This window comes from Raphanus sativus, chromosome 7 (genome assembly GCF_000801105.2).
Source record: "Raphanus sativus cultivar WK10039 chromosome 7, ASM80110v3, whole genome shotgun sequence".
NCBI lineage: Eukaryota > Viridiplantae > Streptophyta > Magnoliopsida > Brassicales > Brassicaceae > Raphanus > Raphanus sativus.
In genome coordinates this window covers 23,491,536-23,505,403 of record NC_079517.1, presented here as the reverse complement: position 1 = coordinate 23,505,403, position 13,868 = coordinate 23,491,536, and the positions used below count along the sequence as shown (strand labels likewise).

At 41.0% G+C, this 13,868-nt stretch overlaps 1 protein-coding gene and 1 long non-coding RNA gene across 2 annotated transcripts; both read right to left on the bottom strand.

Annotated features, from left to right (window-relative positions):
- Positions 1 to 6,465: 6,465 nt before the first annotated feature.
- On the bottom strand, positions 6,466 to 7,207 carry LOC108816417 (uncharacterized). The gene is made up of 2 exons (XR_001943853.2): positions 6,828 to 7,207; positions 6,466 to 6,726 (listed from the first exon to the last, which is right to left on the bottom strand). It is a non-coding gene; the product is annotated as an uncharacterized LOC108816417 (long non-coding RNA).
- A 3,407-nt stretch (positions 7,208 to 10,614) lies between these two features.
- LOC130494735 (uncharacterized) lies at positions 10,615 to 12,096 on the bottom strand. Its single transcript, XM_056991466.1, has 2 exons — positions 11,774 to 12,096; positions 10,615 to 11,710 (listed from the first exon to the last, which is right to left on the bottom strand). Exons 1-2 carry the CDS (start codon positions 12,094 to 12,096, stop codon positions 10,615 to 10,617), a joined length of 1,419 nt encoding a protein of 472 aa, XP_056847446.1.
- Positions 12,097 to 13,868: the final 1,772 nt, after the last annotated feature.

Sequence of the window (13,868 nt, the reverse complement as noted above, 5' to 3'; positions counted from 1 at the left end):
ATGTAGACTAAGCATTGTCGTTCCCAATGCTCTCAACATTATGCACATGCAAAGCTTTCTAAAAAGGCCTCACTCAACAATCAATGATGGCTTGAAAGAAAGCTTGGGTTTAAGGTATGGAGTACCACTTGAAATTGTCAAGAAGATCGGTCAAAAAGGATGAGACAATTCAAGTGTGTATAAGCCATGACTCAGCACACAAAGGACCATAAGCAAGAGACATTGAGTTTAAATAAGACAGGAGCAATCTTCAAAGAGAGAGTTTCAAACAATCCAATGAGTTTCAAGAAGAGGATTCAAGGCACAAAGTCTACAATCTATCAAGAGAATGCTCAATCTAGTTGTCATGATTACAAAGGTTGCCAAAATGAGAACTTAGCATGAGCATCTTTACAAGGTAAAATCATCCCTTTATGCATGAAGGCAACCTATATGAATGCTTCTAGACTCAATCCTAAAATGCAAATGATGCAACTAAATGCTTCTTTTTGTGTTTTTCAAAAAATTTCAAATTTTATGGGTTTTCTATGCAATAACTATATACAATGCATGCTAAATGAAAAGAAACACAAGAACATCAGTAACTTGCACCTCCCCCACACTTAATTCACACAGTCTCTTGTGTGAAAAGTGGAGAGAGATGACCAAAATAAAGTCTAAATGCAAATGAAAATGATATATACAATGGAAGGTGAAGGAGTACCTCTATGGAGCATGGGGAGTGAATTGGTGTCTAGTGAGCAATGTCTGGCCACCATTCACCTCTTGTCTAGCATTGAGACCCAACCTGAAAACCTCAACCATACTTAATAAACAACTTAAAAGAAAGATAAAGAAATATATACAAAGGATAAACATGGGACTTCCTCCCAAGTGAGCTTGTTTTAAGTCTCTAGCTTGACTTTGTGTGCTTGCTAGTCACAAGTATCAAAAGGCTGAGCCAATGCACCTTTGGTCCTTCTCCTACAAGAACAAGAAACCAAGTGTGCAAAGGAGCACACTACTGTCCATAGATAATAGACAGATTTTTCATCAAAAAGCTTCACTATAGATGAATCATGAAATATGAGATGCTCTTTGATGTTCAAATAATCATGAGAATCGAATGCATTTGGTGGAAAGATAAAATCAACTACAGGTTCAAACGATGTCTTAACAAAGTAGTCAACTTTATCTCCATCAACTGAATAATACACAATGTTCATATTCTCATGATTATTTTTGACAAAGGAGTTTTCTATCTCAAGCAAGAGCTTATCCACATCAAGTTCATCCCCTATATCAGCAAGTTTAAGAAGAGGTCTAAGTTCATTAAGAATAAAAAACTCAGATTCGAGATCAAATGAAGCACATAGATAACTCTTGTCAAAACAAGCTTCAATATGATAAAATGCATTTGATAGCAGGACTTTTCAAGGGTCCTAGTCAAATGATAGTATAAAAGATTGTCGAACCCACAGAGAACTAGTGATCTATAGCACCAAGAATACACAAACTTTCCTAATCTAAGCAAATAGAAAGATGATGATTGGTAACAATCTAAGATCCTAGAAATATAAACAAGGTGATCTCAAATCCAATTTAGAAACTAATGCAAGAACTCAATCAAATAGTAAGGTGGACCCATGGGACAAGGGACTTGATTTTGGGCGACTAAGATCCAACCTAGAGTGGCAAGTTATCAATCAAACACTTTCCTTATGCCTAGACACTAAGCTAAAGAAGCTCTATCTCTAGATGAATGTTCTTTTGCTAAAGCAACTCAAGCATCTAATCTCTTAGGTTGAATGTTACTAAAGAAAACATGGAGAACAAGTCTAATAGCAATATTAGCTCCTTTAACAACAAATCTCTTTGGCAAAGTAAGCTAAAAGCATTGAAGAGTTGGTTCAGGCATTTCATCGAACACCTCTCGGGCGTGAAAGCCTAGAGATCTATTTTAGTATGATCAAGACTAAAATAGCATTGAGAACCCTCAACAAGCAAAGAAATAAGGTTTCTAGGTCTAAATCTATTTATAGGAGATGCCAAACTCGAACTGGTTTAACCCCACAAACCAGGGCTAAACCGGACTAAACCGGAATTTAATTAATAATCAAGTCATCTTGGCCAATCGCGGTCTCTCTTCACCCGCGATGTCAACCCGCGTACACCAACCCGGTCTTTTCTTCTTCTTCGTGTGAAAATTACGCCCGAGTAGTTCATCCCGGTGGGTTTTACCCGGTCTTGAGCTCTCACCTCCGCCTTGGATCAACTTCGTCTTCTTCTCAGCTTCACCATCTCGTCGGAATCAAGCCCACGTTAAAGCACCGGTGCTCAGCTGCTCGTCATCTCCCACGGCTCCAAGTCGGAGACTTCATCCTCTTCGAGTCCCCGAAAACGGCTCCAATTTGATAATTGGACTTTTCAAGGGTCCTAGTCAAATGATAGTATAAAAGATTGTTGAACCCACAGAGAACTAGTGATCTATAGCACCAAGAATACACAAACTTTCCTAATCTAAGCAAATAGAAAGATGATGATTGGTAACAATCTAAGATCCTAGAAATATAAACAAGGTGATCTCAAATCCAATCTAGAAACTAATGCAAGAACTCAATCAAATACTAAGGTGGACCCATGGGACAAGGGACTTGATTTTGGGCGACTAAGATCAAAACTAGAGTGGCAAGCTATCAATCAAACACTTTCCTTATGCCTAGACACTAAGCTAAACAAGCTCTATCTCTAGATGAATGTTCTTTTGCTAAAGCAACTCAAGCATCTAATCTCTTAGGTTGAATGTTACTAAAGCAAACATGGAGAACAAGTCTAATAGCAATCTTAGCTCCTTTAACAACAAATCTCTTTGGCAAAGTAAGCTAAAAGCATTGAAGAGTTGGTTCAGGCATTTCATCGAACACCTCTCGGGCGTGAAAGCCTAGAGATCTATTTTAGTATGATCAAGACTAAAATAGCATTGAGAACCCTCAACAAGCAAAGAAAGAAGTAAAACTAAGACTAAACACCCTAGATCTTCACTAATCACCCTTAATCACCCTAGCCCATGAATCAAAAGTATGTCTACTCTCTAATCTTCATGAGAAATCTTAAGTATATGTGAGATTCAAGGTTAATCATGTGAATAAGAAAGAGAAACAAGATATAAGATGAAGATTCCAAAAATCCTTAGATTGATAAAAGATTCAAGCTTTTACAAAAGGAGGCAAAGTCTAGAGAGAAAATGAGATAAAAATAAGGTTTCTAGGTCTAAATCTATTTATAGGAGATGCCAAACTCGAACTGGTTTAACCCCACAAACCAGGGCTAAACCGGACTAAACCGGAATTTAATTAATAATCAAGTCATCTCGGCCAATCGCGGTCTCTCTTCACCTGCGATGTCAACCCGCGTACACCAACCCGGTCTTTTCTTCTTCTTCGTGTGAAAATTACGCCCGAGTAGTTCATCCCGGTGGGTTCTACCCGGTCTTGAGCTCTCATCTCCGCCTTGGATCAACTTCGTCTTCTTCTCAGCTTCACCATCTCGTCGGAATCAAGCCCACGTTAAAGCACCGGTGCTCAGCTGCTCGTCATCTCCCACGGCTCCAAGTCGGAGACTTCATCCTCTTCGTGAATCAAGCCCGAGCCCAAGTCACATCCTCTGTTGCCGTGATGCTTTGCGAGCCTAACCACAACTAAGCTTCGGTGTTACGTCAAAGCTCTCCACCGCATTGCATCTGTGCTCAGAGTCGCCATGGGATCTCTTATTCAGGTCATCTCCTCGCCGTGCTGCTCTGTCGTTGTTGCCGTGCTCGTCACCGGAATAAGCTTCGCCGCCATCGTGCTTCAGATCCGGCGAGAGAGAGAGCTCAAGTTTCTCATCAATGGAGATCTCTTCGTTTATTGCAACTTTGGTCCCTGGACTTTGGATAACTTTGCTTTCACCCAGAACTTCTTAAATTGCAGAAAGTACCCTCGAATTGACCCATGAACTTCTGATTGTACCAATTAAACCCCAGCGAATATTGGTAAATTGCAGCCCTGGTCCCTGAACTTCCGGATGCTTACACATCGGCCTCAAAACTATTGAACTTGCAGAAACGTCCTCAATTTAGCCCCAAAACTTCCAATTGTGCACTCCAAACCTTGTGATATGCAAATGAACAATCTAATGCAATATATACTCCTAATATGCAACTCCATGACTATAATAAGCTAAAATGTGAATCTAAAACTCATTAAAATCATGGGATATCACACCTGCCGAGGGAGGTCCTTCGCTGCCGGAGGTATTGCGCATTGCACCTGTTCTCCGCGGAAAGGTACGTTGTCCAGATTTTAACTTATCCTTTCGCTTTGATTTTATGCTTGTTAACACGACTTTCCCTCCGAGGCCGCTCGTCTTGCCAGGGAGCTCGGAGAAGCGCAGGGCCAGATATCCGAAATCCAGGGTACAATGATGGCGCTTACGGATTCCTGCACTGCTAAGGTGTCTGGGCTTGAGGGGCATGTTGGTGAGCTTGAGAGAGATCTTGGGAAAACAGAGAGTGCTTTGATCAAGGAGAAGAAGACCAGGAGGCAAAGGCTTCGGAAGTTCGTCGACTTCAGCGTCAGATCGAGACCAGTGAGGACTTGACGCTTCGTAGTGCTGATGATGCCATGAGTGCTTTGCGTGCCGGGTTCCAGTCCCATTTAGCGGGTTTTGTTGAGATCATGGGCTCCTTAGAGATCGTTTACCGCAGGGATCTGATCTCGGCAAGCATTGATGGCGGGATGGCGGTTGTTCGTGCGCTCAAAGACGATCCTTCTTCGTCTCTTCAGTCCGAGGAGGATAGCTTATCGGCCCATAGGTCCGAGTTAAGATCCGTGGACAGGGACTTCGAGCTTCTGCTGTCCGATCTGCGATCTGAGTGCGTTATGGAGCGATCTGCGGAGGATGCCGAGAAGCCCGGTTCGGCGACTGGAGAGTACGGTGATGACGCCGCCCCGAGCGAGGCAGGTGAAGGAGACGTCTAGGTTTAAGGTTATGGTCTTTGGTTCAAGTGTTTTCTAAGTTTAAGTTTGTTCCGGCCTTTAAAGGCCGTGTTTTTATTTTCGGGACTGGCCACTTGTGGCTTCGAATCCCTACCGCATTACGGTTTTTAATCAATGAAATTTAGATTTGCGTATTTATGAGAACTTCTATATATCGAAGTTTGAGGGACAGGGTATGAGTTGTCGTCTCATTCCTGCCTTTCAGACGATGACCGTATCCATCGCGTGTACAAAGCGAGATTTTCCGCGGTTTATGAATTTACGCGAAGGTTCGTAGAACGGACAGACATAACTGAAGAGACAAATTTTAGGATCTCGTATCGAGCGTCGATACTATGCCTATGAGATGTTAAGTACCAGCAAGGCTGGGTTTAGAGCAAGACCTAGGTTTACTCTCGGACTGAGGCTATGCGATGACAAATCAGCTTTCGTTTTGCCTGTTTGCGATTTTAACCTGACTCGTACCGTTTTAAAATCCGTGAAGTGTTATCGGCTTATATGATTTGTCTGAGTACGAATCGAAGCTACTTCCTTTACGAAGCGCTTAGACAAAATTTCGGTTTTCTTGTATAGCGCGCTATGTTATCCTTGTCGGATGTAAGAGAGCCTACCCTTAGGTGCCTTGTCTGTTTAGGACGTTAGAGTTTGTTTGTTGTGATCAGCAACAAAGACATGATGCCGTTTTGTAGGCGTTTTAGAAGTTTTGTATGAGAAAAAATTTATTCGGGCACGAAGCGACGTCTCGCAGTGCGGTGAATGAATTTTTCTTATGCCATAAAAGAGTTACGGGCTTTTGGATAGCGTAGTTTAGACCGCGAATTGTCTTCGGGTGATAATTTTCTAGATGTGATAATCGTTTTGGTGGATGCTGGATCCGTTGTTTGTTTGCGAAGAGTTTCGGAAATTCGGAGTCTTTGTTTGTAAAGAGTTTCGAAAATTCGAGTCTTTTTTTTTTAAGAATTTCGAAAGTCGTGGGAGTATACGAGTATACGCACCCCGCTCCCCCCCCCCCCCTTTAAATCAGGGGGATAGCTGAACCCGGGGGTTAGCGAGTTGCCTACGTACCCCTTTCCGGGGATCAAGCTGTCACTACAAGAAATATCGGTATTGGTAGCACACGAAAAATGCTACTATAGGGCTTTAGTAGCGTTTTTGTAAACGCTCTGACAGCCGCAGCTATGGTAAACCCCCTCCTATCGTAGCATTTTTCGTGTGCTATAAAAATTAGATATCATAGCATTAATCATGCGATATAAATTAGCATTTTATAGCTTTTAATTTGTGCTATGATGTTCTTTTTATAATTTTTTACTGCTGTAAAATATTTAATATTGGCATAAATACAATAATTCTATAATTAAAAATAAAATAATTAAATTAAATAAAATTTAATTAAAATTTAATTGTTAAAAATTCAATAATTAAAATTAATACGAAAATTAATTCATAATTAAAAATTAAAATTTATTTATTAATTTTAATCATCATACAAAATAACTAAAGAACACATTAAAGCAAAAGCCAAAAATAGATTACAAACATTAAACCAAAACCCAATTAACCTAGACCTAAACCACCATTCCCCGAGCTTCCGCCTCCAGTTCCGTAACCCTAATCCTCCGCCTCCAGCTCCGTAACCCTAATACTCCGCCTCCAGCCTCCATAACATAAACCTCAAGCCTCTGTTCGTCCTCTTACTCCAGGCTCCAACCTGAACAACATTTAAAAAACTGAACTTTAAAACAGATCCAAAGATCACTGCTTCTCTACACAAGCTTAAGTAAGAACATTGGATAAAATAGGGAACTTTACAATCTAAAACAAACAGAGAGAGACAGATGCAGCGACGAGCCACACCCTCAGCCATATCCTCTGTTGTCTTGCTCTCTCGGTCGTCGCACCACCACCTTCAGTTATCACAGTACCATTTCGCAGATCTGGAAACAAAAAAAAAACAAATCTAAAAACAGATGAGTAGAAGAGAAGAAACAAAAGAACATTAAATCAGAAGAAAAAAAATCACGAAGATGAATGAGGAAGAGGAAAAAAAAATATTTTGTAGATAGAGATTGAGAGATTGAGAGAGAATCTATGGAGAGAATGAGTTTTCAGAAGAAAAAAGATAAAGGTAAAGAGAGACAGACCCTGTCGACAGAGAGTGAAAAAAAAGAGAGAGAGAGAGAGCATGGTAAGATTTCTTCCGTTGGATTAAATCCAATCCAACGGTAAATGATGTGATCCGGGTATATCAATATTAGTGGTCCACGATAATTTCTTTGTTTGTTTTTATCTTTTGGTAAATTTATATGGTAGTTTCTATGTTAGATAATACAAAATTATGATTTTATGTTTTGGTTTCAGCATTAAAACTCAGTTTTTATTAAAATGTTAATGTTTGTGATATAACATTTGAACTATAGTATAGGATTTGAACTATATATATTTAAGGTTTAGTTTAGAATATAGAAATACAAGGTTAAGATTTAAAATTTGAAAATTAACTTTTGTAAGTATTGGATAGTATAAAACTAGGAATTTTTAAAATTTTAAGAATTGATGTTACAAATATTAGATTAGACTAATGACTCTGTATGTGGGATTTAAATTTGGGGTTTAGGGTATTAGGTTTAGAGTGTAGATTTAGGTCTAGTGTTTGAAGTTTAGATTTAAATTTGAAATTAGATTTTTATTAAATTTTAAGTTTTAAGTTTAACATTGAAGTTATATTATGAAAATATTAAAGTGTATGTTTAGGACTTAAAAACATGTTTGGGGTTTAAGGTTTAAAATATGTTTAGGGTTTAGGGTTTAGAGTGTTTTTTTTTTGAAATACAAATTACAAAATACAAATAAACAAAAAATTATATTCGTTAAATTTATAAAATATATAGTCAAACATATAAATTAAAATATAATTATTTGCAATAAACAATGATTTTTATATCTATTTAATTATATAAATATATGGTCGTATTTAAAATATTTTATACCAAAACTCCAATTATCATATATATGTTGCATTTTGATCTATAACTAAAATTTTATATTCATTAAATTCTAAAATATACATCCTTGCTCATGCCTATACACAATTCAAACAACTTCAATCTCAAAGACTTGAACCTATTTATGTTATATGTAAATCTAAGACAGAAATACTCATACATAGAGAGCTCAAGTTCAGACAGAAACAGATCACTTCTTTTTAGTCTCTTCTTTTACAAATACATAAGCATCTTCCTTTCCTTCATAGGAGGTTCCACTGCTTTCTGAGCAACAAATGCAAACCCACTAGAGTCACCTCTCCACACACAGCCTTAAACAAACAGAACTCCTCCAATTCAATAAGACCAGGCAAAGTCTCAGATCAGAGAAAGACCAGCCAAAGTCTAAAACAGAATAAAACAACAAACCATAATCCTTAATAACGAGCTTCTCCATTAATTTCTTCACGAGTTCCTCTGCATCGAGTTCTGCTTCTCACTCTGTCTTGGACCTGTCTCAATGCCACTACATCTCTAACTCGTCGCTGCAACGAGAAGATACATGTAACACATTTTTTCAAACTATAAGTTTGATGGTCATCATAGGTTCAACACTAACACAAGTTATTCATCTAGATTTCTTACTATTTTCGAAAGAAGAGAGCATATACTATGTTCTACCCTGATTCCACATGTCCATAGCTCCCATTACCCGAGAGTCAACAATTATATATCACTGAATGAGTTTCATACCCAGGGCTTGAGATTAAGTCAAGAAGAAGGCAAGGCATTGCACTAGAGGAAGGCAAGGCATTGCTCCTTTTTCTTCTGGAAGCTTTCCTTCTAACCGTGTAAACAGAGTAAGGCTCAGTAACCTTCTTGTCACCAACACCTAAAGCATAACACAGTTCTTAAAACTTCAGCATAAGGAACACGATGATGACACCCAACCCAAAGAGAATCTAAAGATGCTTCCTTTCAATTCCTTAAAAGCAACCCCATGTATGTATCAAGAATCTAATACACAAAACCATAGACTTGAGCTCAAATTCAATTCAAATGAAAGTAGATATTCTAGAACTAAATTCAAGCAAACCCATTGTAAGTGAAATCAATTACTCTCACCAGAGCGAGACCGAGGCGGCGCAGAGGCAGGAAAACCTAGATCGGCAGACATACGGCAAGTTACGGGTCTAACACTTGTGGAATTGGACCGGGAAGCATCTGGTTTTATTGACATCACCGGGTTGCAAGGGAGGAGAAGGCGTAGGGGCCGCCGGAGAAGCTAGACCGGCAAACGTACGGCGAGTTAAGAGACTAACGGACTTAGAAACTCTTCCGGTTCCAGCAACAACCTTTGAAGAGTTATTGACATCTTGGGTTTTCTCCTTTAGCGAGGTTTGATCTACTAATATCTTGAGAGAAGAAGTGAGGCCCCGTATTCTCGAATTTGACCGACGAAGAAGAAGATGGATGCTGGGGAGTTTTGGAGATGGTGTCTGTGGATTGAAAACGGAAAAAAGGACTTCGAAGAAAGAAAAATTCCCAGAAACCAAAAGTTTTGGTGTCAAAACCAAAATTTAGCTAAGTCTTGGCGCTTCTAAGTGTTACCAAAAACAAAAATTGGTTATACAATGGACTTCTGGTTTCCCGCTTAATGAAAATATTTCATAGTGTTGATTTAGTGCTATGGTAGAATTGGCATCCAAAATTGTCACTTTTTAATAGCAGTTAGTGATTTCGTGCTACCGCGAACTGCTACTAATACTCAAATTTCTTGTAGTGTGTCTTGTAGTTCTTTGATTGCGATGTTTTAGTGATAATATTTTTTTGAGATGCATGATGTTCCAAGTTCTTGGGATTTTCACACCTTGCATGTTTTCTATTTCGTAGGAGCCGGGCCGGACGACTTTTATAATCTTGTATGGTCCCTCCCAGTTTGCTCCTAGCTTTCCTGCGTTTCGTTCGGCAGTGTTCTGGAAGACTTTGCGCAAAACTAAGTCTCCTACATGAAATCGGCGATTTTGGACGTTGGAGTTATAGTATTTTGCGGCTGCATGTTGATAGTTTTGGATTCGGGTCAGGGCCCGGTCTCGTTTCTCGTTGACGAGATCGAGGTTATCCATTAGCATGGCATTGTTTTTTTCTTCCTGTTCCGGAAGAAGTCGTCTACGGATTCCGGGAAATTCAACCTCTGCGGGAATCATGCATTCGGTGCCGTATACAAGGGCGAAGGGTGTTTCTCCCATTGCACGCCTCGGGGTTGTGCGATGTGACCTGAGAACTCCTTCGAGTTCCTCCGCCCATCTTCCTTTCTTTTCATCCAAACGTTTCTTAAGTCCGTCAAGGACGGTCTGGGAGTCGATTTGTTTAATCGTATCTTCCATTTTTCGCAAAATGCTTCGAAGCGAGTATAGATGAACTGGGATCCGTTATCCGTTACTATTTCGTACGGGACTCCATGTCTGCAGATAATTTTTTTCCATACGAAATTTTCGACTTGGATGTCCTTTATACTTGCGTATGATTCGGCTTTTACCCATTTTGAAAAGAAATCCGTGAGGACCAGCAGAAAACATTTTTGCTTGGAATTGTGAAGAGGCCCTACGATATCCTTAGCCCAGCGCATGAAAGGGAATGGTGACGTAATGGAGGAGAGTTCTTCCGCACGTTGCCGAATAGTCGGAGCGTGCCTCTGGCATTTTTTCACTTTTTTGTGTGAATTTTTCGCAGTCTCCGATCATCGTTGGCCAGTAATACCCATGGCATTTGATTTTTACGGCGAGTGACCTTCCGCCGGAATGATTTCCGCAGGAACCAGAGTGAACTTCTTCCATTACTTTTCTCGCCTTATCCCCTTCTAAACACGTCATGAGTGGTCTATAGAATTTCCACTTGTAAATTTCTCTGTCGACCGTTACATAACGAGCGGCTTGGGTTTTGACTTTTCGAGCTGCCCACTTCTCGGGGGGTAATTTTCCGTCGATGATATACGCTCGTATCGTCTCCAGCCATGGTGTATCGCAGCCATATTCGTTTTGTTCCGGCGTTTCTTCTGACTGGACTGCGATTTCCTCTTCGTTATAATCTTGAATAAGATTGATGACGATGGGAGGTCCAATGCTCGGATGTTCGATGAACTCGACCGGGATTACTCTTTTAAGTCCCGGGTCCGAACTCGAGGCCAGGGCTGCGAGTGCGTCTGCTTGCGTATTCTCGGAACGAGGAATTCGAGTGAGAGTGAAAGAATCAAAGTCTTGGGATAAATTTTGGACTAGTTTGAGGTATGCTTCCATCCTTTCGTCCCTGGCTTCGTACTCCCCGCTATACTGGCTCGCAACCAGTTGAGAGTCGCAGTAAGCATGGAGGTTTCGTATTTTCAAACCGTGGGCTAATTGTAATCCCGCGATAAGGGCCTCGTATTCTGCCTCGTTATTCGATGCGTGGAACTCCAATCTAAATGATTGTTCGAAGATCTCTCCGGTCGGCGATGTCAGGCGGATGCCGATACCGGATCCTTGTTTTGACGATGATCCATCAACGTGAAGGAGCCAAGTCGAGTTAGGCTCTTTGTTAGTTATGGCTTTGGTTGGTAGTTCCACCAAAAAGTCCGCGAGTACTTGAGACTTTGCAATCGTTCTGGGACGATAATCTATATCGTACTCGCTGAGTTCGACGGCCCATTTGGCTAACCTTCCCGACTGGCTCGGACTATGCAAGATAGTCCGGATGGGGAAAGTTGTAAGGATGACGATGGTGTGGGATTAAAAATACGGTCGAAGTTTCCGTGCTGATGTTACGACTGCGTATGCTAATTTTTCCATTAAAGGATAGCGCGTTTCGGCGTCCAGCAATGTTTTGCTTACGTAGAAGATCGGTTTCTGATCTCCACGTTCTTCCTGGATCAGGACGCCACTAACGGCCGTTGCCGATACCGCTATGTATAGGAATAGAGGCTCCCCTTCCACGGGTTTTGCGATAACTGGGGGAGTCGCTAGATAGTGCTTTAGTTGTTTGAATGCGTCTTCGCACTTATCTGCCCACTCGAATCTTTTGTTTCCCCGCAAGACATCGTAGAAAGGTAAGCATTTGTCCATTGAGCGGGATATAAACCGATTGAGTGTTGCGACTCTCACGGTTAACTTTGTACTTCTCGCTTGTTTTTGGGAGAGGCCACCCCGATGAGTGCATCGATTTGTTTTGGGTTGACTTCTATCCCGCGATAAGTTACCAGGTAACCAAGGAATTCACCCGATGATACGGCAAAACTGCACTTGGCCGGGTTGAGTTTCATGTTATGTGAATTCAACTGAGCGAAGCACTCCTCAAGATGGCCGACATGGTCGTTAGCGTGGAGGGATTTGACGAGCATGTCGCCGATGTAAACCTCCATTGTTTTTCCGAGTTGATCGGCGAACATTCGATTGACAAGTCGTTGATACGTTGCGCCAGTGTTCTTAAGGCCAAAAGGCATTACTTTGTAGCAATACGTTCCGCGGTCCGTGATGAACGTTGTTTTCTCGTGATCGTCGGGATTCATCATAATCTGATTGTACCCTGAGAACGCGTCCATGAAGGATAAGAGTTCGTTTCCTGCCGTTGCTTCAACTAACCGGTGGATGTGCGGCAAAGGGAAACTATCCTTTGGGCAAATTTATTGAGATCGGTAAAATCGACGCACACTCGCGATTTTCTGTTCTTCTTTTTGACCACGACGGGATTCGCAAGCCAATCGGGGTAACGGACTTCCGTTATGGACCCCACTTTTAGAAGTTTTTCGACTTCCTCGTTGACCGCGGTTGCTCGTTCGGGGCCTAGCTTTCGCCTTTTCTGCTTGATTGGTTTAAACGTTAGGTCGGTCTTTAGTTCATGGCAGGTAATGTTAATGTCGATTCCTGGCATGTCCTCCGCAGCCCATGCGAATGTGTGGAGATTTTTCTTAAGACAAGTTACGAGCTTTGTGATGTGGTCATCGAACCAGTAGCTGAACCGGAGGTCAACCAAACTATCCAAACCGGCCACTTTGGAGGTGCCAGCGACAGAGGTTCAGTCCAAGGCGAATATCTCAACAACCAGAAGGATTTTTATCATGAAACAAATTTTAGAAGAAGCCTAACTCATCAAGGAATTACTGAGGCTTGGAAATTCAAGAAAAGCTTCTCGGATCAGGAAGTTATGAATTTTACAAGTAAGCCCATCTTCCAGCATCGAATGGGTCAGATCAGCTACATTTCGGTCCATACAAGTCTAACCCTGAAGAGGTCTCGTCTGAAGCCAGTTATTATATTAAAGAGAGCCTTTTAGGAGTCCAGAGCAAGAAGAACCAAGCCCAAAGTCCAATCCAACCAGAAGATCCACTTGGTTTACTCAAATTCCCAAAACCGGTCAAACCGACATCAATTTGGGAAAGCTGTCAAACAATTCAATTTGGTATGACCCAAACATATTTGTGGAAACCAGGAGATACTCTAAGCCAACCAGAAGATATCCAAGACTTCATACCATGCACCAGCAGCAAGAGGATCAGATGGATTCTTTTGCAATCACACTTACCATATTTGGAGAAAACCGACATTAATGTCCAACAGCTCTTTTCTGTTCAAACCAGGAACGTGATCAGCTCCTATCCTGCCATGAAGAAGATTCCCAGGATGCTTTCCTATCCTCTTAAACCATCCAGGTTCAAGAAAACATCCAGATACAAGATCAGATCAAGTTTCCCCTTTGAAGAGAGCATAAATCAAGCTAAAGGCTATTTCTTTGGACCCTTCAAAGCCTTTGCTTCCAAGACTTTTATTTCAAGTTTATTTATTTCCTTTAGTCATTTTTAGACTGTTAGAGAGTCCCAAGATCGAGCCTATATAAGCTC

What these genes read in the sequence shown, in the direction of transcription:
- LOC130494735 (XM_056991466.1), bottom strand. Translation starts at nt 12,096, where the DNA reads ATGGACAAATGCTTACCTTTCTACGATGTCTTGCGGGGAAACAAAAGA. An exon ending in TCAGCACGGAAACTTCGACC is followed by an intron (nt 11,711 to 11,773) that starts GTATTTTTAATC and finishes TATCTTGCATAG; the next exon opens with TCCGAGCCAGTCGGGAAGGT.